General features: G+C 42.7%; 1 protein-coding gene across 10 annotated transcripts in view; it reads left to right on the forward strand.

Moving 5' to 3' along the window:
- Positions 1-22,651, forward strand: part of LOC119962054 (solute carrier family 35 member F5-like) — a 200,273-nt gene that overhangs the window by 161,184 nt on the left and 16,438 nt on the right. For all 10 annotated transcript variants that reach the window (XM_038789851.1, XM_038789846.1, XM_038789856.1 and 7 more), the window contains 3 exons: positions 3,713-3,872; positions 7,473-7,563; positions 20,315-20,469. In XM_038789851.1, coding sequence (XP_038645779.1) covers positions 3,713-3,872; positions 7,473-7,563; positions 20,315-20,469 — 406 coding nt within the window. The remainder of the gene's footprint in view (positions 1-3,712; positions 3,873-7,472; positions 7,564-20,314; positions 20,470-22,651) is intronic.

The raw sequence follows: 22,651 nt of genomic DNA on the forward strand, positions 1-22,651 counted from the left end.
TTGTGGGGGGGCTCTGGGGTCTGAATTCAATGGATCAAATCCCCGCCAGCAACCTGTCCCGCCAAACCTATTCATTCACCTATTAAGGCCTTATTCAGCCCAACCTCCATTTTTAGGCTGGTGGGAGAAGGTGCAGGTAGAGTTGAAAAGTGCCATTTCCCTGACTCTGAATCTCTGAAGGTCGATGGGAGTTGTGGGTTAGGCACCTCACTGAAGGCCCCCTCATTTGGGTTCCCTCCCCCTCGGGATGCTGGAGCTCTGGCACCATTCCCTTGCCCCCAGCACCTCTCCTGCCCCTGTCCCAACCACACCAGCCATTCCCTACCCTACCAAATGTTTCCCCCCTCCCTCTGATTGACCGACAGCTCTCATGATCAGGACGTCCTTCCCAGGGGAGACTCGAGTCCCGCCTACTAGCAATCAGCGCTCAAATGAGCGTCCAAAGGCAGTGGGAGTTGGTGGCCTTGTGTTAGGCGCTGACTCACTCCATCCTTAAAATTCTGCCCTCCTTAAAATTCTACCCTAGGTTTCCAGGACAGCAATTAACACGAAGCTGAATATCTGATAATAAATTAAATTAATGATTAAATGTATTAGATTTATAACATGTTCAAAATAATGTTTCCTTAGCTGCAGGATTCATAAAAATGTCATGGCAAAAAATGGGAACAATCAAAAGTGAATAATTTAAAATGATGTCACATTTCACCAATTTTACTGTTCTGCCGCTAGGATTATTTTTTTGTTTTGGGGATTGGGGCCAACCTGGGAAAGGGACTTCAGATAACCTTCCATCAAGTTGAGTAAAATCTGTCATAAGAAAAATTATATGTTGCCTTAAATAAATTACTTTTAGAAAAATTATCTTCTGTGTTTGTCCTGCTCTTGAAATATTTGTTGCATGTCTTGAGAAGTGGTCTGAAGGGAAGTTCAGATATCAAGGTTGCCTCAATCCGAAACATCATGCTGCTCACTTTTAAGAGTATTGTGAATCGTCAATTATTATGTCTACTTATGATTAAAGTTTAAATTAGATTGCATCAGAAAGAGCTTTTTTGTTTTTTATATTGGGAATGTTTGATACAGCTATCTTAACTCACATACAATATTCACTGCACTGGTAATCAGAATAATAAACCATCCTGTTTTACAGAATAATAAAACAGATCAGAAATGCCAATTTTAAAATTCGAACTATATGCTTAAAATGAATAATGACCTTGTACAACAAACTTACAAATTAAGCAATTTAAATAATTAACTAATTGCAGATTAAACTCCATATTATTGACATTTTTGGATCTATGAACGAATTTAGCTGTCTAGCCTGCTCTTGTCAGCCCTGCAGACGGAATTGAATACAATTGAGAGCGATGAACTATTCGTGCTGGCTACAAGAGTGTTTGGTTTAAAATGGTATTGATGGGTTTCTATTCAATAGGAATAGCAGGAGGAAAGGAAATAGCATACATCTTACCTAATCATAGTAATGACACTTCTGTACGAACAAATATGAATATGAAGACTTTGATCAGTGCATTTGCAAAAATCAATCTCTTGCTTTATTAAACTACAGTAGACAATGCGAATAATCTCACTAACATGAAATAGCTTGTTTCTGCATAAGAAGTAGCTGTTTCATATTTCTGATAGAGAAGACTGTTTTACCTTGAGGTATTTGCATATCAAAGAATTTTACCAAACTAGTCAGACGATTTCCCCCACCACCCTGTTCTCTGAGAAATAGGTTCACTCAGCAGAAGATTTTTTTTTCTGCAAGGAGCAGTATTGTTAAAACAGTATTACCAGTGATTGTAGTATAAACTTCTGCCATATATAAATTAAGTTTTGACAAGAAAGCAATAACATGCTTCATTGCATCCTTTATACAGGGTTGCTACTAAAATCCATTTTCCAATTTTTGTACCAGCTAGATTTGATTTGAAATAAAATGCTTTTCTATCAACATAAACTAAAATAAGTCTTAGACTACACTAACCCTCATTTTTTTGCATTCACATTGTTTTTGATAAGAACATTTCTTTATGTTTCGATTTTTATTTGAAACACACACCTTTCCTGTTTCACAAGCTTCTTACAGTCTTTAATAACTTTTTATACACTATCATTCCATAAGATTTCCTCTGTTTCTATGTGTGATTTTGCCTACATTCCAAAAAAACCTAACTCAACCAGGGATGGCAGAACTGTTCAATTCTGATAGATTGAGGAGACTGGGCCTATATTCTCTCGGTTTTTTAAGAGTGAGGGGTTATCTCATTGAAACATACAAAATTCTTAACGGGTTAGACACGGTAGATGCAGAAAGGATGTTTCCCCTGGCTAGAGTTAGTACACGGACAAGCCATTTAGGACTGAGATGAGGAGGAAATCCTTCACTCTTAGGGCAGTGAATCATTGGAATTCTCCATCAAGAGGGCCGTCGAAGCTCAGTCAATGAGTATGTTCAAGCCAGAAATAGATAGGTTTCTAGATGATAATGATGTCAAGGGATATGGGAATAGTGCATAAAAATGGCACCGAGGGTAGATGATCAATCGTGATCTGGTTGAGTGATGGAGCAGGCCCGAAAGGCTGAATGGCCCACTCCTGCCCCTATTACCCTGAATTTCAAATGGTCTATAATTCTGTTCCAGTTTGCAGGAGCATTTACCTAACACCACATAGGAACACCCTTGTGATGAGATCCATTTTACTCAAATATTTTCATGTCTGCATTTCGTGGCTTCATGAGTTAAATTTCATAAGCTGCAACCAAAAAGACCGTTGAGCATAAACTTTCTACCTGTCAGAAAGACAGCAAAATCTGTGTATTTTAGAATCAAACTGTTGCACTTGGAATCAAGTTTTAACACCCTAAGGGCAGTACGGTGGTTAGTACTGCTGTTTCACCCACCGAGGTCCCAGGTTAGATCCTGGAGTTTGGACATCCTCCCCGTGTTTGTGTGGGTTTCACCCCCAAAACCCAAAGATGTGCAGGTTAAACGCTAAGTTGCCCCTTAATTGGAAAAAATGAATTTAGCACTCTTAAATTTATCTTTAAAAAAAGTTTTAACACCCCGAATTTATCATTCTTTGATAGCTTCAATTAATATTTTAAGTCTGTGTTATGGGAACAAATCCTTATTATGTAATGTCAGATTATTATGCAGTTAAATTCCGTGATCTCAAGCATCCAACATCGTGATGTGCTTGAAAGGAGCACAGGACAGATAAGACAGCATTTTAAATAACTTGTACACATCGGGCTGAATTCTCCACCGTCAGGATGCTCCATTTTGCCGGCAGCCTGGGGGTTTCCCTACAGCGTGGGGCTGCCCCACAATGGGAAACCCCATTGAATAGCCGGCAAAATGTAGAATCCCAATGGCGTGCTGAGCCAGAAATCTGGTGTGGCGGGACAGAGAAACACGCCATCATCTCTAACTTTCCTTTACTTCCCCCGAAACAGGCCCAATGCAAAGTCTCTCATCAAGACTAAATCAGAATTATCCTTGCTTCTGTCCTCTAAGAACACACCCTTCCTGTGCAGTTTAACACCAGGAGCATGATTTTACTCTTAGTGTTATAAAATCTAAAGAATGTTCTAACTCATTACAGGGAATAATAATTATCTTCACTTTTTAACCATTTGTTGTTTGAGTTAATTATAAATATTTGCTCAGGATTTCACTTTCCTTTTTTTTTACAGGATTTGTGGGATTATTTAATCTCCTGCTGCTATGGCCTGGGTTTTTCTTGCTTCACTACACAGGCTTTGAAGCTTTTGAATTTCCAACCAAAACTGTGTGGATGTACATCCTTATTAATGGGCTCATAGGAACAGTGCTGTCTGAATTTCTCTGGCTGTGGTATGATTTTGTTACAATTTATTTCTGAAATGTGTAGACATGTTTACTTAAAATGAAAACCATTACATATACAAAATCTGTCATTGCTAATTTACCAATCACTCAAGTGTTTACAAACATCCCCACAAAAGTTCAAATTTATTAAGCAGGTAGAAGTGTCATGTTTAAAATGCAACAATGCTTTATTGTTTCCCTGAAGATGATCATAAAAGCAGTTGATGAATTTTACATCATTATACTGTTATTGTTGGCTGACATCTGCTGTGTTATGGGTTTGTCTGTTGTCTCATTGATGAGATCTTGAGATTTGTATGTTTAAACATGAACTATTTATTGGTAATCCTTAGCTATGTACAGATCTGAGTTGCCTGCCGCTGCCTCCATGCAGGTTCCATCTAGACTGTTCTCAAGTCCATTACCATTTGACTATAATCATACCATGGGGGGTGCTATTCTCCAGTCCCACACTAACCCTTGCTGCGCTGAGCACCTTTTATATTACAATGGCATGCAGGTAAACACAACAACATTCCCCTTTCCATCAGTAAAAATACCTTCCTCCCTTCTAATGGAGTCTATTTACAATACAATCTTCACTTGCTATCCCTTTTCTACCACCTTATGTCTCTGACTTTATAAACTCAGGTGGTCTTGAGGTTTAACAGTTTTTCCACGTCTTGTTCTGTCTTGTTTGGAGGAATGATAGTCATACTCTGTGTTTCTGGTACTTTATTTTTTCCATTTGTTTTGCTTTTGCTGCTCCTTCGAGTTGTGCTTCTCTTCATTAACCACTCGTCTGCTTTTCTCAGACACTGTGGATTTACCCCATTCCTCCCAAAGGCACTGTGTACTCCATTTGTTCCTGGACTGGATTTGAATGTTCTTTTTTTGTAGTGTGCACCATGTTCCTGCTGGCAATTGACATTTTGCAAATAGAACCTTCATTTCCAACTGTTTCACAATTTCAGCCAAACATTTGTTTGCTGTTTTATTTTCACATTGTTTTCCAAGCTTCTAAATATTTTCATTCAGCTCATTGTTGCAGGAACCATTTATTGGTAATCCTTAATGATGTACAGATCTCAGTTACTGCCATCCTGGTGCTGCCTCCATGCAGGTTCCTCCTAGACTGTTCTTTGTGTCTAGTACGATGTGTCTCTATAATTCACACAATAGATGGTGCTATTCTCCAGTCCCACATTAACCCTTGCTCTGACGAGCCATTTACATCACAGTGGCATGCTGGCACACACAATGTGTCTCACCCTCACAACCCAAACATGTGCAGGGTAGGTGGATTGGCCACGATAAATTGCCCCTTTAATTGGAAAAAAATAAAGGGCGCGATTCTCCGCTGCCCACGATGGGTCGGCGAATAGCGGGAGGGCCTTCCCGACATTTTTCCCGACCTCCCGCTATTCTCTTTCCCCCCCCCCCCTCCCACGGCCGCCCTACGACACGAATCGCTGCTCGCCGTTTTTTTACGGCGAACAGCGATTCTCCCCTAGCCGATGGGCCGAGTTCCCAGACCTTTACGGCCATTTTCACGAACGCAAACACACCTGCTCTCACCATTCGTGAAAACGGCCGCAAAGTGCCGTTCCCGACAACCATGGCCGTGCCAAGGGTGGCATGGGCCCGCGATTGGTGGGCACCGATCGCGGGCAGCAGGTCCGAAAACCGCGCACTCTTTATTCCTCTGCCACCCCGCAGGATCAGTCCGCAGGGCGGCTGAGGGGCATGACGGCCCGCGCATGCGCGGGTTTGACGCATATGCGTGATGACATCATCTGAGCATGCGCGGGTTGGAGCCGTCCAATCCGCGCATGCGCGGCTGACGTCATCGTGCGCGTCAGCCGCCATGACCCTTGGCGCGCGGGCTTAGCGACGGTCGCTAAGCCTGCGATGCCGTGCTTCGCGGGGCCGCGCTGCTAGCCCCAACCGGGGGGGAGAATCGGGTCCCGGGAGGGGCGCGGAGGCGCGGAGGCTGCCGTGAAACACGGCCAGTTTCACGGCAGCCTTTACGACTCTCCGCATTTGCGGAGAATCGCGCCCAAAAACTCTAAATTTAAAAGAAAAAGAAAAGATTGTCACAATTATTATTTTAAAATACATTTTCTATGAAAAATGAGCTGTAATCAATGTTTATCTGTGATATAACTAGAGATCTCTCTCCTACAATCCTGCAGTTCATTAAATTAATAAAATCTCAGATTATACAAATTCAATCTGTAATCTTTTAATGAAAAATCAACAATTTAATTAGGCACAGCTGCCTGTAGAATACTGCCTGCAGTCTCCGAGATCATCCGTATATTCACCAAAGTATCCCTCAGGAAAATGTAATTAGAGGTACATGGTACAGATTTATCTCCTTCAACGTTTCCTCATCCTCTCTCTCTCTTTCCCCCCCGCCCCCCACCACCATGTTAGAGCACTCCTGCCTCCAGTAATATCTTTCCAGGACAAAGCTCTGCTGCCAGGAAATGTAAGTGACTGCCACAAGCCAGTCTGGTCACCCTTCCTACTGGCTGCAGGCGGTAAAAAAACTCAGTACTCCCATATGTTTATATGTTGCATATTGGGGAGATGAAAGTCTTGGCCAGAAAATAAAAAGAAGGTTCACCTATTTAAAACCTTTTTATGTGTGCTCTCTTACTCATGATTTGTTCTTTCCCCATTACTGTCAAAGCTCTGTAATCTACTCCAGTAGAGATGGTTCTGGAATGTGAAAACCGTATCAATCCACTTCACTTTTCCTTCATCAGCGTCATTATCACTTGTATTTCCATTGTGTTCTTCTGTACTCTATCTTATACGAATTTAACTTGACAGTTTGGAATAAATTATAGCTTTCTAAAGCCAACATTCTTGAGACATTTCTATTTAGCAGTTAACTTGGCTAAGTGAGTAACACTTTCACCTCTGATGCAGGAGGTCGTAGGCTCAAGTCCTATTCTAGGAGATAATCTCATTTGACATTTCAGTTCAGTACTGAGGACATGTCATGTTCTTGGAAATGTCGGTATTCAAATTAATAAAGCAATGCCTAGTCTGCCTGCTTCACAAGTTCATGTGTGTGTTTAAAAAAACAAAATGATGACACTATTCCAAAAAAAAAACAGCAATTCTTCTGGAGCCTTTGCCGATATTCATATATTCTTACCTTAACATCAAAGAAACATTGACTAATGGGATCATTTATCTCATTGTCTAGTGCCTGAATGGTACTGTGTTTGCCTTCAGAACAACAATAACTACACTTCAGAATACATCCGAAAAGCTTGGGGCCAAGTGTGTATCGGATTTTGGAATTTTTCGCTTTTTGGAATTTTGGATGAGACGCTCAACCTGTAATAGATTATATGTGAAAATCCTTGCGACTCATTGCAACTTTATTGCTTTTGATTTTTTATTACTCTTGCATTTAAACTGGATAGTGTAGTGCAGTCTATGAATTCAGAATGTTTCATTATACGGAGCACTTGTAGCATAGTTAATTAGAACACTATTCTTTGACAGGTAAAACTCATTTGAAAGAATAATTGGAATTTAACGAGATCAAAATTTCTGTAGATTTTTAAATTTTTTTTTTTTCAGGGGCTGTTTCCTTACATCATCACTGATTGGAACACTCGCATTGAGCCTCACAATACCTCTTTCCATGATAGCAGACATTTATTTGAAAAAGGTAATTCAATCAGTTCTTGAAAACCATGTGATTAATATGTTTTAAATAATATATTTTATATATTTTAAGTAAAGGTAAAGTCGCCACAGTCCCGGATGACCATAGGCTGCTTTCCCCTTTGAGGGAGAGAGCTGACTGGTGGTGGTTCTACCAGAGGATCACCACACCTCAGGTGAGGGGCAAAGTTGAGAAGGCAGGGCCTTCAAGAATAACCTATTTTAAATAATTACTACATGGCAGCCTGGAATTGAGCCATCATATTTCTGTATTTTTCTAAATTTGTTGATGTTCCATTATTTCCATTGCTATTAACTGCTGAGTGCTTCCTTCCAATTGGCATTGCCTGCAAGTATCCCTAGGTGTGTATTGATTTTTGCAGGAACTGCTTTAGAGTGTGACATTGCGATAGGAGAGTTCCTCACACGGAAGCATTTCAGAACCAGTAGAGTAGGTCTTCCAAAAGCTCATTTAATTATCTTGTCACTTGCCAATACTTGCTTTGAGTGGAAAGGGGCGTATGAAGGCTAATATATGACTAATTGGGTGAAGAAGGAATGCACTGCAACAGACTATTAGAGAATTAGAGCTCTGGAAAGGTTAGAAATAGTAAGAAGAGTACAGCAATGCAAAGCTTTTCATCTCATTAAAGCTGGAAATGAGTGCAGCAGCTGGTGAGTAGTAATTCCTTGTTTAGGTTATGATGTACATAACAGAAAACAATGAGTGCGGTAAGTGAAAACAGAAAATGTTGTGAGACATTGCAGGTCAGATACTGACTGAGCTGATGTGTGTCTACCAACATTTTCTGTTTTGGTTTTGATAAATATTTCCTGACATGTGTTTTGTAAGTTTAATGCAAGAACATCTTTGCATTAACACAATGTTGTGATAGCTGTGTCACAAATGTAATTTTGATCATGTTCTTCACAGGAGATTTATAACTAAAATGAAAGCTCATGGGATCCAGGATGAAACTGGCAATTGGATTACCAACCAGCTAGATAATTGGAAACTGAGGATAGTTCTGAATGATATAGTTCTAATTGGATAGCTGTGACCATGCTGTTTTCTGGAACTACTGCTGCTCATGGGTATTAACTTTCCTAATTAGGATGTTATAAATAGGATGTCTATGTTATGCAGGAAACTACAATAGTTTGAATTTGAGTAACGCCTTTATCATAGTAAACCTTCCCAAAGTGCTTGCAGAAGCGTTATCAAATAGAATGTGGACATGATCATCTCGGACTTTGTAGGGGTGGGGAAGGTGCTGAGGGTGGGAAGGACCCTGCTGCGACGGGGGAGGGGGGGGGGGGTGTGTGTTGGCGTTGCCGAACTTGCTTCATTATTATTGGGCAGCAAATGTGGACAAATTGCGGCGGTGGTGGGGAGGAGAAGGGGTAGAGTGGGTTCGGATGGAGGAGGAATCTTGTAAAGGGTGGAGGGCTATGGTGGCGGCAGTGTTGCCAATGGCTCCAAGTAGGTATTGAGGGAGCCCAGTGGTGTAGTCCAGGGTGAAGAGGATGGAAGAGATGTTGGTGTTAACGCCGCTGTGCAAGAATCATGGGTTTGAGCTGGGGGGATGGATAGTGTATACAGGAGGTGGAGGGAAATGGGACTGATCAAGGTGGGGGATTTGTATTTGGAGGAAGGGTTTGCCATCTGGAGGAGCCAAGGGTAGAGCTGCCGAGAGGGAATGAGTTCAGGTATCTGCAGGTTATGTGCAAAAGGTCTGTAGGGGGTTCCCTAGATTGCTGGGATACACTCTGCTGGAGTGCTGCTGCTTCCGGATGTGGAAGGGGAGGGAAGAATTGGGGATATATATAAGTGGCTGGGGGAGCAGAGAGGTGAGCGGGTGGTGAAGATCAAGGAGAAATGTGAAGCGGAGTTCGGAGGAGAGATCAATTGAGTATGGAGTGAGGCATTGCGAAGAGTAAACGGGACCTCTTGTGCAAGGATGAGCCTGATACAGTTTAAGGTGGTGCACAGGGTGCATATGACTCGGTCATGAATGAGTGGGTTCTTTGAGGGGGTAGCAGATGAATGTGAGAGGTGGCAGTGTGGGCCAGCGAATCACATGCACATGTTTTGGAGCTGCGAAAAATTGGGAAGTTTCTGGGCGGGGGTGTTTGTGGTCTTAGCCAGGGTAGTGGAGTAGGAGGTGGACTTGGAACCTTTGGTGGTGATATTTGGGGTTTCAGAGAAGCTGGAGCCCATGGAGAGTAGGAAGGCCGATGTCGTAGCCTTCACCTCTCTGATTGCACAGCGGCAAATTTTGCTGGAGCTGCGGTCGGCTCACCACCTGGGGTAGCGGCATGGTTGGGTGACCTGCGGTCGGAGAAGATAAAATATGAATTAAGGGGCTTAGCAGGGGGGGTTTGAGAAAAGGTGGGGGATGTTTGTGACCGTGCTTGAGGAGCTGTTCATCGCAGGGGGGTGGGGGGGAGGGTGAAAAAGGGGAAGAGTCTGTACAGACTGTATAATTGATTGTTGTGAAGTAAGTTTCCTGGGTGTTTATTTGCTGTAACCTGCTTTGATGCATGTTTGTAATAAAATACATTTAAAAATAGAATATGGCATCGAACCACATAGAGATGTTAGATGACCGAGGAGATGACCAAAAGCATGGTTAAAGTGATAGGTTTTATGGAGAATCTGAAAGGGGAAAGAGAAGCAGAGAGGCTCAGGGAAGGAATTACACAGGTTAGCGCTTTGACAATTGAAAGCATAGTTGCCAGTGGAGGACCTGATGGCCTGCATCCTTGGGTGATAAAATAATTGCTTCAGAGACAATGGATACATTGGTTATAATTTTCCTCCCTTGGTTCTAAAATGGCTCCAGTGAACTGGAAAACTGTAAACCTAATACCTCTGTTCCAGAAAGAAGGAAAACAAAAAGCAGAAAACCCTAGGCCAGTTACCTTAACACCTGTCATTGGGAATATGCTGCGACCCATTATAAAGGAAGTAGTAGCAAGTCATTTAGAAAATGATAATGCAATCAAACAGAGTCAGCATGGTTTTATGAAGGGGAATGTCATAATATACACCAGTATATCATGGTGCAGGCACACACTGATGGACATACACTGGGACCAATCAACATGCACAAACACCGCAGCCAATCAACAGTTAGAATACACACACTATAAAGGCAGAGGGCATCACGGTTCCCGCTCATTCTGGATGCTGCCTCTCAGTAGAACAAGAGCTCATCAAGTTTAGCACAGACTCACACCATGTGCTGAGAGATTCAACTGGTTCGGACAGGCTTAGGTCTCTAGTTAAACTAGCATCGTTTAAACCCACAGTTCTCGTTTGTCGATTAGTTTATAGTTAGTTAATAAAATAGAGTTGAACCTTCCTCAGTGTTGGTGGTATATGTTAACCTCACACGTCTACATTATCCAACACTTCAGGGAAGTCATGGTTGATGAATTTATTAGAGTTCTTTGAGGATATAACAAGCAGCGTAGATAAAGAGAATCAGGGGATGTATTTGGATTTCCAAAAGGCACTTGACTGGAAGGCGCATAAAATGTTGCTGCACAAGCTAAAAGCTTGTTGAGTTAAGGGTGATATATTAGCATGGGTGGAGGATTTACGAACAGGAAACAGAGCCAGAATAAATGGATCATTTTCAGTTCAGCAAAGAGTAACCATAGGGATCAATGCTACTGCTCAACTATTTACAATCTATATTAATGACTTGGATGAAGGGACAGACTGTATTGAGGCTAATGATACAAAGCTAGATAGGAAAACAAGTTGTGAGGACTCGGGATCTTAAAGGAATACAGATAGGTTAGGTGAGCGGGCAAAACATTGGCAGATGGAAGTGGAAAATATGAGGCTGGTTTAGCACAGTGGGCTAAACAGCTGGCTTGCAATGCAGAACAGGGCCAGCAGCGCGATGTCAATTCCCATACCGGCTTCCCTGAACAGGCGCTGGAATATGACGACTAGGGGCTTTTCACAGTAACTTCATTGAAGCCTACTTGTGACAATACGCATTTATTATTATTATTAAAAATATGCGATTACCACTTTGCTGGAAATATTAGAATCAAAATGTTATTTAAATGGAGAGAGACTATAGAATGCTGTGATTTAGAGAGATCTGGCTGCCCTCATACGTGAAAGTCAAAATGTTAGCATGCAGATCCCGGAAAAATTAGGAGGCAACTGGAATGATAATCTATATTGCAAGGGGGATGTAGTTTAAAAGCAGAGAAGTTTTAGTAAAATTGTGCAATGCGTTGCTGAGTCCATGCCTAGATTGATTACTGCATACAGTTTTTGTTCTTTTTTAAAAGGGAATATACTTGCATTGGAGGCAGTTCAGAGAAAGTTTACTGGTTTGATTTCTGGAATCGTGGGTTGCCATAGTAAGAAAGGTTGATCGGGTTAGGGCAATACTCATTGGAGTTTTTAAAAATTAGAGGTAATCATATTGAAGCATAAAAGATTCTGAGGGAATTTTATAATAATAATCATTATTGTCACAAATATGTTTACATTAACACTGCAATGAAGTTACTGTGAAAAGCCACATTCTGGCGCCTGTTCAGGTGCACAGAGGGAGAATTCAGAATGTCCAAACTATCTAACAGCATGTCTTTCGAGACTTGTGGGAGGAAACCGGAGCACCGGAGGAAACCCACGCAGACACAGGGAGAACGTGCACCGGTCCGCACAGACAGTGACACAGCCAGTATTTGAACCTGGGACCATGGAGCTGTGAATCATAGAGTTTACAGTGCAGAAGGGGGCCATTTGGCCCATCAAGTCTGCACCGGCTCTTGGAAAGAGCACCCTACCCACACCCACACCATCACTCTCTCCCGTAACCCCACCCACCCTTTTTGGACACTAACGGCGATATAGCATGGCCAATCCACCTAACCTGCACATCTTTGGACTGTGGGAGGAAGCTGGAGCACCTGGGAGAACCCCACGCAGACATGGGGAGAACGTGCAGACCCCACACAGACCGTCACCAAGCCGGGAATCGAACCTGGGACCCTGGAGCTGTGAAGCAACTGTGCTTGCTACCATGCTACCCTGTGAACCAACAGTGCTACCCACTGCTATCTAGAGAGAGAAACTGACTGCGGGTAAGGAAGGGCTGGGTGGGACAAACTTTTCATGTGTGATTTGATACCAAGGCAAGGGCGGTGACCATATTAATTAGCAGGACAGTAGCGTTCACAGCGATGAATGCAATGACCGACCCGGGGGGGATGATTTGTTATGGGCAACAGGACCCTGGAATGGGCCCCAGTAGTACTGATAAATATATGTACTGCAAATTGGAACAACGCAGTATTCGTCAAATTGCTATGCCCAAAATTCCTGACCTAGGCACTCACCGACTCATCATGGGGAGTGACTTTAATTACGTGCAAGACCCGAAAAATTGACAAATCCAACTCGGGGAGAAAGCCATAACAGGAATGCCTCGAGAGCTAAACATCTTCATGTAGCAGATTGGGGGGGGGGGGGGGGGGGGGGGGGGGGGAGTTGACCCATGGAGGTTCAACCACCCGAGAGAAAAAGAGTTCTCCTCTTTCCACATGCACAAGGCTTACATCGCAGAGAAAATGGTGCAACCAGGGATAGGAGAGAATACTCCACGATCATAATCTCGGACCACACATCCTAGTTAATCTTTATTAGTGTCACAAGTAGGCTTACATTAACACTGCAATGAAGTTACTGTGAAAAGCCCCTAGTCAGCACACTACAGCGTGAGGGAGAATTCAGAATGTTCAACTCACCTGACAAACATGTCTTTTGGGACTTGTGGGAGGAAACCGGAGCACCCGGAGAAACCCCATGCAGACACTGGGAGAACGTGCAGACTCCGCACAGACAGTGACCCAAGCCGAAAACCAAACCCGAGTCCCTGGCATTGTGAAGCAAAAGTACTAACCACCGTGCTACTGTGCCGCCCTTAGTTGGAGAGCAGCCGAGCCCAACACATCCCATGGAGGCTGGACACAGCCCTCTCACCACTAAGGAATTCTGTACAAAAATATCCCAAGCTATCAACGGTTAGGAAACCTGCAACCAGAAGGGAGAGGTCTCGCCCTTCACGTTCTGGGATGCACTGAGAGCAATGATCGGGGTGGGGGGGGGGGGGAATAATAGCTTAAAGGGACAAGAGAGAAAGGGCAGCCAAGCAGCGGCTGATCAACTCCATACTGGAGGTGGATCAACAGTACTCCTTGGCTCCAACCGTGGAACTGCTGCCGGAAAAGAAAAAGCTGCAGATGGAATTTGTTCTGCTCTTCACAAGAAAAGCAGTCCACCAACTACACCAATCATGGGCCTTCTGCGAACATGGAGACAAAGCCAGCCGCAAGCTGGCGCGCCAACCAAGGAAGCAGACTGCCGCAAAGGAAATAGTGCAAGTTAGGAATAGGAATGGTAGGATGGTGGCAGCCCCGAACAAGGTTAACGAGGCCGTTACAAATTTTTACGGGGGCCTATACACCTCTGAGCTCCCGGAGGGGGACTCTGAGATTAAACTGTTCTCAACAGACTGGAAATACAGGCGATGGGGAGAAAAAGAGGCAAGAACTGGAAGCACCGCTGGGACAGGATGAGATCATGGAATGCATTAATTCCAGGTAGTCAGGGAGGACGCCGGGGCCAGATGTGATCCCGGTGGACTTTTATTAAAAATTTGCAATGGCGTAGGCCCTGCTATTGCAGGAAATATTAAACGATTCACTATCAAAGAGGCTCTGGCTGGCACAGGACTCGATCTCGTTGATCCCCAAGAAAGACAAAGGCCTGCCAGAGTGTGGATCAAACATGGAATGGGTCCAAATGGAGGAGGCCTCCTGTACAGGGATGTCTTATAAGGCAGTGGCCATCATTTCACTCCCAGCCCCACCGCACCCACACTCGAGGAGTTTGGTGGTAATAGCCACATTAAAGACCTGGAACCAGTTCAAACATAGTGGTATCTCTATGGAGGCCTCCATCTGCAACAACCATAAATTCGACAAAGATAGACGCCACGTTTTGGGCTTGGAAGGAGGACAGAGGGACCTTGAGGGTGAAGGACATTTATGGTGGAAGGTAAGATAGCAACGCTGGGAGAACTGTTGGAGAAGCTTCAGCTCCCAAAAAGAAATGGGCTTCGGTATTTGCAGCTGCGTTATCATGCCGCTCATGCTCTGTAGGAAGGAAACCTGGAGGTGGAGGACAAGCGTCAGTGGTGTCAGATGTGCCTAGCTAACCATACCCATATGTTCTGGTCTTGCCCCAGACTCAACGGGCTCTAGACAGCTTCTTTGAGGCTATGTCCAGGGCTATGGAGATTAAGATAGAGCCATGCCCGTTTGTGGCGGTTTTCGGGATGGCAGAGCATTCAAAGGTCTTCGCAGGGGCCAGGCGCCCTGGTCTTCACCCCTCTGATTACCCAAGGGAGACATCTGCTGGGCTGGAAGTTGGCAGCATCTCCCAGAACCTCTGAGTAGTTCGCTGACCTGGCTGAATTCCTGAAGCTCAAAGATAAAATTCTCAATCAGAGGCCGTGGATAGAGTCCACGACACATGGAGAAAGCTTTTCAACCTCTTCGAAGACCTGTTTGTAGCCAGCAACTTGGGGGGGGGGGGGGGGGGGTTGGCAGACAGGAGGGGAGGGAGGGAGGGGTGGACGAGTGGAGTGCCGCTGAGGAAAAGGGGACTATGCACTTGACGCAGGGGGAAAAGGGGAGGAGGAGGGCCCCACGCCATGAGGGACAAAGGCCCCTCTCGCATATTAGACACTGAGGAAGCAGTACAGCCTAACCATCCTCGAAAACAAAGGGTTTAAAATGACTCTCCCCATCGCTATTAATGTAAATACAACATTATATGTATGCCAGTATAAATAAGGAAACGCACTGCGAGGACTAAGGTCACAGACATTGTGGCAACCTGTAAATAATATGCCGTTTCAGTTGTTTTCTTTCTCTTTTCTCTGCTTGTTCTGTCTTGTGTAAAGTTTGATATTGTTAAAATTCCAATAAAAATATTTATTTTTTAAAATTATGCAGAGTACAGAACAGGCTGTACTGAACTCACTTTGTTAATAAAGCTCCTATAGTTTGTCAGCCTCTGTACCTCCTCATGTCAACCCTGAGGACACAACATCAACGTTCTCCATAAAGTTCCATGTGCTGCTGTTGTGACATACCTGCTGTACTACTATCCCTAGCTCAATATGTTTTACTTATTTAATTTGTTCAGGTTTATGTATTTAATCAACTTCATTTTTTAGTTTTTTTTTAGTTTTCAGACTAATTTTGCCATCTTGTTTCAATTCCATGTTGGTTAACTAATAATAATAATAATGGAATTGAAATAAAATGACAAAATTAGTCTGAAAACTAAAAAAAAACTAGCAAGTTTACTTGTAAATTTATGCCTGCCACCCCTCCTTTTACAGCACTGTCACTGCGTTTTATTTTCTCCCATGGCTTTCGCATCTCTCTGACTAGAAAGTGTTAGAAACCTTTCTATCTGTGGGCAATTCCTATTTCTTATCTACATGCTGTCTTCACTGACATCATCCGAAAACACAGCATCAGTTTCCATTCATACATTGAGACCACCCAGATCTACCTCACCATTGCCCCTCTCAACCCTTTCACTGTTTCTATTGTCAGATTGCTTTCCTGACATCTACTGGATGAACAAATATTTACTCTAACTCATTTATTGGGAAGAACAAAGCCAATGTCCTGCATTTTCCTCAGGATAACAGTCATAGTCGGACTGCCGCACCCCGTAAACTTTTCTATGCTTCAAAGTCGCTCCACATTTCTTGCCAGGTCTTCTCCATGCAGAGCACCGAGATCCTTGGAGAACTCCGTCACAATGATATTACTTTCGGGGAACGACTCGGCAAATTCCCTTTTTATTGTATTAGCTGTCATATGTTAAGTTTAAATGCCCAGTGTAAATGTTAGTGAATGTGTATGGTGTTATGGTGGATGAAGTGAGTGGGTAGGGTGGCAAGTGGGTGAGGTATCAAGTGGGATGGGGGAAGAGTCGGTGGAGATAGTCCGGGGTTTAGAGTGAGTGATTAAGGGGTCATTTTTGTTTACCCAGGGGTTACGCTAGGATTTTGCGGTCTAACTTTCCCTGAACAATTATTCAGGTATGTCCCTTGGAACAATCCGAACTCTAACTCTGAGTCAGAGACATTCACGGAGAGTCAGTGGAGCAGGGGAATTGCCCTCCTTCAGTTCAAAATTCCCGGCAATTCCCACAGAACGCAGCATGTCATGACCTCTATGGGATCCTGACACGCATTTGGGTCATCCGTCTAAACTCTGATGATCCAGAGACTGGAAGGTCTGGGCCATTGTCTTCTGTCTCCTCACAAACCCAGTTCCAAAGTCACCTACTCCGTCTGTCTCCTGGCAATTGTCTGAAATGGAACTAAGGTCCAGGGCAAGTCGGAAGTAGGAACGCTTCGAAAATAGTGGACCCACATGGCATGCCACTGTCCCCAAGGTGAACTGGAATTTTCAAATCGAGCATAGTGTTAGGGTGAGGGGGAGGTGGAACAGTCGGTAACCTGAGCTTATTAAAGGGCCAGGGAAGAACAGAAGACAAGTTTCAATTTGTAAATTGCCAAACCTGATTCACATTCATGCACAGTGCAATGTGAGGAACAATTAAGTGATTTTTAAAATATGTTAAATTGTGTCACGAGAATTTTGCAGCATATCGGGTGCAATACCTGTCTTCTGTGCGTGGACCTCCTTTGTGCTACTTCTCTTCTTCTACAAGGCAGAATCAATGCTATCATGCCGCTCATGCTCTGTAGGAAGCTCCTGCCTCTTAGTAATGCTCAGAGCTACTAATTGGGATTGCTGAAGACTCCTATAATGCATTTATGTTTGAAGATTGCAGCACAGGTCAGGATCTGAAATTACCCAGGCATCAGGTTTCCAACCCCAGATTGAAAGTCATGCCCTGATGTCACATTTTACCCCAGGATGAGCCTCAAACGACATATCCACACCGTAACTAAGACCACCTATGTCCACCTCCATATCATTGCCCAATTTCACCCTGCCTCTGCTATTTGCTACTGAAATACACATCCATGCCTTTGTTATCTCTGGAATGGACTGTTCCAGTGCATTCCTGACAGGTCATTCATGCTTTACCCTCTGTAAACTTGAGGTAACCCTAAGCTCTGCTGTCCATATCCTAACTCGTACATGGTCCCTTTCACTCATCTCCTATTTGCTTGCTGATATTCTCACCCCTGTTTTCAAATACCTCTATGACCCATGTCCAACAGGCAAAGTGGCAGGGTGGGAATTACTTTTGTTCTCCCCATGGCATTCCCAAGATTTGGATCGATCAGTTCACAAAGGAATATTCAGTTGATGGGGGTTCCTTCTAAATAGTGTAAGAAGCATCCCCAAAATGATTATTGTTTGCTACATGTTGCTAAATTTGGCAATATGGAGAGTAGATATCACGTAGGGCTAAGAATCAAAGGGAGATGTTGGTGTAGTCAACAAGGTAATCCAGAGGCCCAGGCTAATGTTCTGGCAACACAGGTTTAAATCCCACCATATCAACTGATGGAAGTTTGGTTGGCGGTATGTGGCGTAACTTCATTGCAGTGTTATGTAAGCCTACATATGGCAATAAATATTATTAAAGTACCCTCTGAAATGATAGAGAACATCATTTCAATTCAAAGACAGTTGGGAATGGACAACAATTGTTGATCATGCCAGTATCTCCCATATCCCATGACAGAATAAAGAAAAAAATACTAGATTTTTGCTGAAGGATTAGATCTGGTGTGAGCATATAATTTTGAAAATATCTTCAGATTTCAAACAAGATGATCAAGTTTATTCGACCTTACTGAATTCTTTGAAGAATTCTCAGAGGAGACAAATGTAATACAATCATAAAGATGTGCATAAACATTCAGAGGGATTTGATAACAAAAGGCAGAGTTCTACAGTCCAGGTAGCAGAATGGTTTGAAAGATGGCTACAAAACAGAAAACGGATTGTTGGAGATGAGAAAATTTTCTGGCTAGAGATAAGTGGGAAGTGGTGCCCTGCAGGGATCATGCTGGGAAAATTGCTGTTCACCCAATTGAAGCTCAGAGGATATAGGATAAAAAATTGTAGATGATAGCAAATTGAGGGAGGAGGGAAAATAAAGCTAATAATGCGAAGAGCTGCATCAAAATACAAAAGACATCAGCAGACTTTAAGAGTTAACAGATAAATGGTAAATTAAGTTTAATATAACAAAATGTGCAGTCATATATTTTGGTCGGAGGAATAAGGAAGCACTTACACTTTGGGAGTTAGATTCCCCATAGAATCCCTACAGTGCAGAAGGAGGCCATTCGACCCATCGAATCTGCACTGTCCCTTTGAAAGAGAATCCTACCTACGCCCATTCTCCCACCCTATCCCCATAACCCTTTGGATACTATTGGGGAATTTAGCATGGGCAATCCACCTAACCTGCACATCTTTGGACTGTGGGAGGAAACCGGAGAACCCGGAGGAAACCCAGACACAGGGAGAGTGCGCAAACTCCACACACACAGTCACTCAAGGTCGGAATCGAACTTGGGTCACTGGCGCTGTGAGGCAGCAGTGCTAGTCACTGTGCTGTCCCATGGTGTATCTAAATTAAGTAGAGGATCAAAGAGCTGAGAATACTGGTACATGCCTCACTAAAAGGTGTTACGCAGGTTGGTAAGGCAATAAAGAAAGCAAACAAAAGTTTATTGCAAAAGGGATTCGATACAAAGCGGGCAGTAAACATTTCTATAGTACCTTAGCTACCTCTCATTTGGAATATCATGTGCAGTTCTGAAATCCATAATACAGAAAGGATATAGAAAGTACAGAAAAGATTTTCAAGGATGAATCCGCAGGATATACCTATGGTGAAAGATTAAGCAGGCTAGGAATCTCTTATTCTTTGTAAAAGAGGCAACTAAAAGGAGACTTGATACCACTGTTTAAAATGATAAAGTGGTTTAATAGAATAGATTTGAAGAAACTGTTTTCACTTATTGATAAGTTCAGAACAAGGATCATGAATATAACATAGCCACTGACATATCAACTGAAGAACTTAGAAGAATTTTTTCTGAGTGGTTAGAACGTGTAATTTGCTGCCATATCAGCCGTGATTGAATGATGGAACAGACTCAATGTGCCGAGTGGCCTAATTCTGCTCCTACGTCTTATGTCTTCTATGGAATATTTCAAACAGGTAACATTGGAGCTTTAAGGAAGGCTTAATGCACATGGCCAATGAAGGATTAGAGGGTTGCAGGTGCATTGTGAGAAGTCATAGATTTGGATGTGGCTCCAATGGAATATTATCACTTACAGAGACCAGTTTGGCCAAATGGATTATTTCTATACTGACTTGAACCATTCTGTAAGATTCACTATTTCTTGATTTGAATAACGTATTTTAAATATAATCTTAAAGTTCTGCTGGGTTTCAACAAGCAAGCTGGTGTCAAGGAGTCAATACCAAATATCTTATTGTAATAAAGGATGCTATACTGAAGCTGTTTTCCCTCTATAAAATAACATTTATAATATTTTATGTATGGCACTGTGTAATGCTGTAAAAATGTGTCTACATCTGTTTAAGCAATTTGAACTTAAAAATATAGACAAAAAGATTGCACCCTATAATAAATTCTAATTTTTATTTTTTAATTTTCTAGGTGGAGTTTTCCTGGTTATTATTTGCAGGATCAGTTCCAGTCTTCCTCTCTTTCTTCATTGCAACTCTTTTATGTCACTATAATAACTGGGATCCAGTAATGGTTGGCCTTAGGCGGATATTTGCATTTATATGCAGGAAGCATCGCATTCAGAGGTATTGCTTTTCTTTATGTATACTGCAGGCACCCATTTAAGATCGAAACTTTCCAAGAGCAATGTGGAGCCAGCAGTTATACTGGGCTATACTGATGGAGTACTCTTTCTATTTATACATGTTTTAGCTGTTAATGGCAGTAAAAAGGCACCAAACATGCTTTATACTAGCAATTAAAATGATGTTTACAAACTTCTTGGGACATGAGGAAGCTACTTAAAATGCATTTTAATGTGAATTTGGAGAAATTTCTTTACTCAAAGTATAGATGGAACTTGCAATGCTTTGCCATAGTGTGTTGAAAGACTGCATTGCATTTTGTAATGGTACATCGTGCACATGAGGAAGCAGAGGAAAATACAGGACTATAGAGAAAGGGCATAACAGCACAAACACAATGGACTGACCAGCCTTTTTCTGTGTTGCAAACACATATGATTTTAAATTCAATTGTGCTACTACTACTACTAATAATAATAATTGCTTATTGTCATAAGTAGGCTTCAATGAAGTTACTGTGAAAAGCCCCTAGTCGCCACATTCCGGTGCCTGTTTGGGGAGGCTGGTACGGGAATTGAACCCACGCTGCTGCCTTGTTCTGCATTACAAGCCAGCTGTTTAACCGACTGTGCTACTTCACTCGATATAAAGTTTGTATTGCTTCTGTTAAATATAATCCAAGCTGGCAGTTAACTTTCTCATCAGTAGGTGCTGGATTGAGGCATGGTAGTGCAGTGGTTAGCACTGCTGTCTCACGGCGCAGAGGACCCGGGTTCTATCCCAGCCTTGGGTCACTGTCCGTGTGGAGTTTGCACATTTTCCCCGTGTCAGCATGGGTGTCCCACCCCCACAATCCAAGACGATGTGCAGGGTAGGTGAATTGGCCATGCTAAATTGCCCCTTAATTGGGAAAAAGAGAATTGGGTACTCTAAATTTTATATTTTAAAAAAGTAGGTGCTGGATTGAAACTCCTCAAACTAATTTAATTTAAAGACCCTTGCATCCAGCATACAAAGGAAATCCTCAATACATTTCAAACCAAGCCTGATTGATTAGTGATCATTGTCTAAATCATAGCTTCATCCAATTCAGTTATCACTGCTCTCTTATACTCTGAAGCCCTTGATTAGTCTTCTTGGTAACGTAGGCTGGAAACCTTCAGTGAATAAACCATAAGCGAGTCCATACCTTAATTTCAAAATTGACTTTGAATTTATTTTTAAACTGCATTTCAATCCAGTTTATCCAGGTTAATGTGCTAAATCAGCATGTTATTATTTGTATTTGGTATAATTCTGAACTACTTTTAGCCAGGCCACTAGGTCATGCCTTTTTACTGAGGGCTGGAAAGATAAAATGAGATTGTTTGCCCATTATCCATTGTATTCTTGGGATGTGGACATTTCTGGCAATGAGGTGATAATGAGGTGGCTTCTTGAACCACTGCAGTCCATGTAATTTAGGCACACCGCAGTGCTGTCCTGCCGGGGGTTCCAGAAATTGCCCCAGCAATGATAAAGGTATGGTGAATAATTTCCAGGCCAGTCATAATGATATGTGACTTTTGAGGTGAGCATGCAGGTGGTGGACCCATCCATGCGTCTTCTGCCTTGTTCTTTTAGCCAGCAGAGGCTAGAGGTTTGGAAGATGCTGTTGAAGAAGCCTTGTCAAGTAGCTTCCGTGCATCTTGTAGATGGTATATAAAACATGTTGTTGTTCTGGTGGTGGAAGGAGTGAATGTTTAAGGTGATGCATGGGGTGCAAATCAAGCTGGCTGTTTTGATCTGGATGGTGATGAGTTTCTTAAGCGTTGTTGGAGTTGCAGTCAAAAAGGTACTTAAAGAATATTCCATTACAGTTGTGCCTCCTAGATGGTGGAAAAACTTTGGGGAGTCAGAAAATGAGTCACATGCTTTAAGATACTTAGCCCTTGGCATGCCCTTGTAGAGACACTATTTATATGCTGGTCCAGTTAAATATATGGTCCATGGTGAACTATTGAATGTGCAAGTGTTTAGACTCACTTCTCGAAAATGGTCATTGTCTGGTAATTGTATGGCATGAATGTTACTTGCCACTAGTTAGATTAAGCTTGTACATTCATTGAACCTTGTTGTATGCGGGCACAGACTGCTTCTTCAACTGAGGAGTTGTGAATCATCAACAAACAACCCACTGCTG

Source organism: Scyliorhinus canicula, chromosome 2, assembly GCF_902713615.1.
Source record: "Scyliorhinus canicula chromosome 2, sScyCan1.1, whole genome shotgun sequence".
Classification (NCBI taxonomy): Eukaryota; Metazoa; Chordata; class Chondrichthyes; order Carcharhiniformes; family Scyliorhinidae; genus Scyliorhinus; species Scyliorhinus canicula.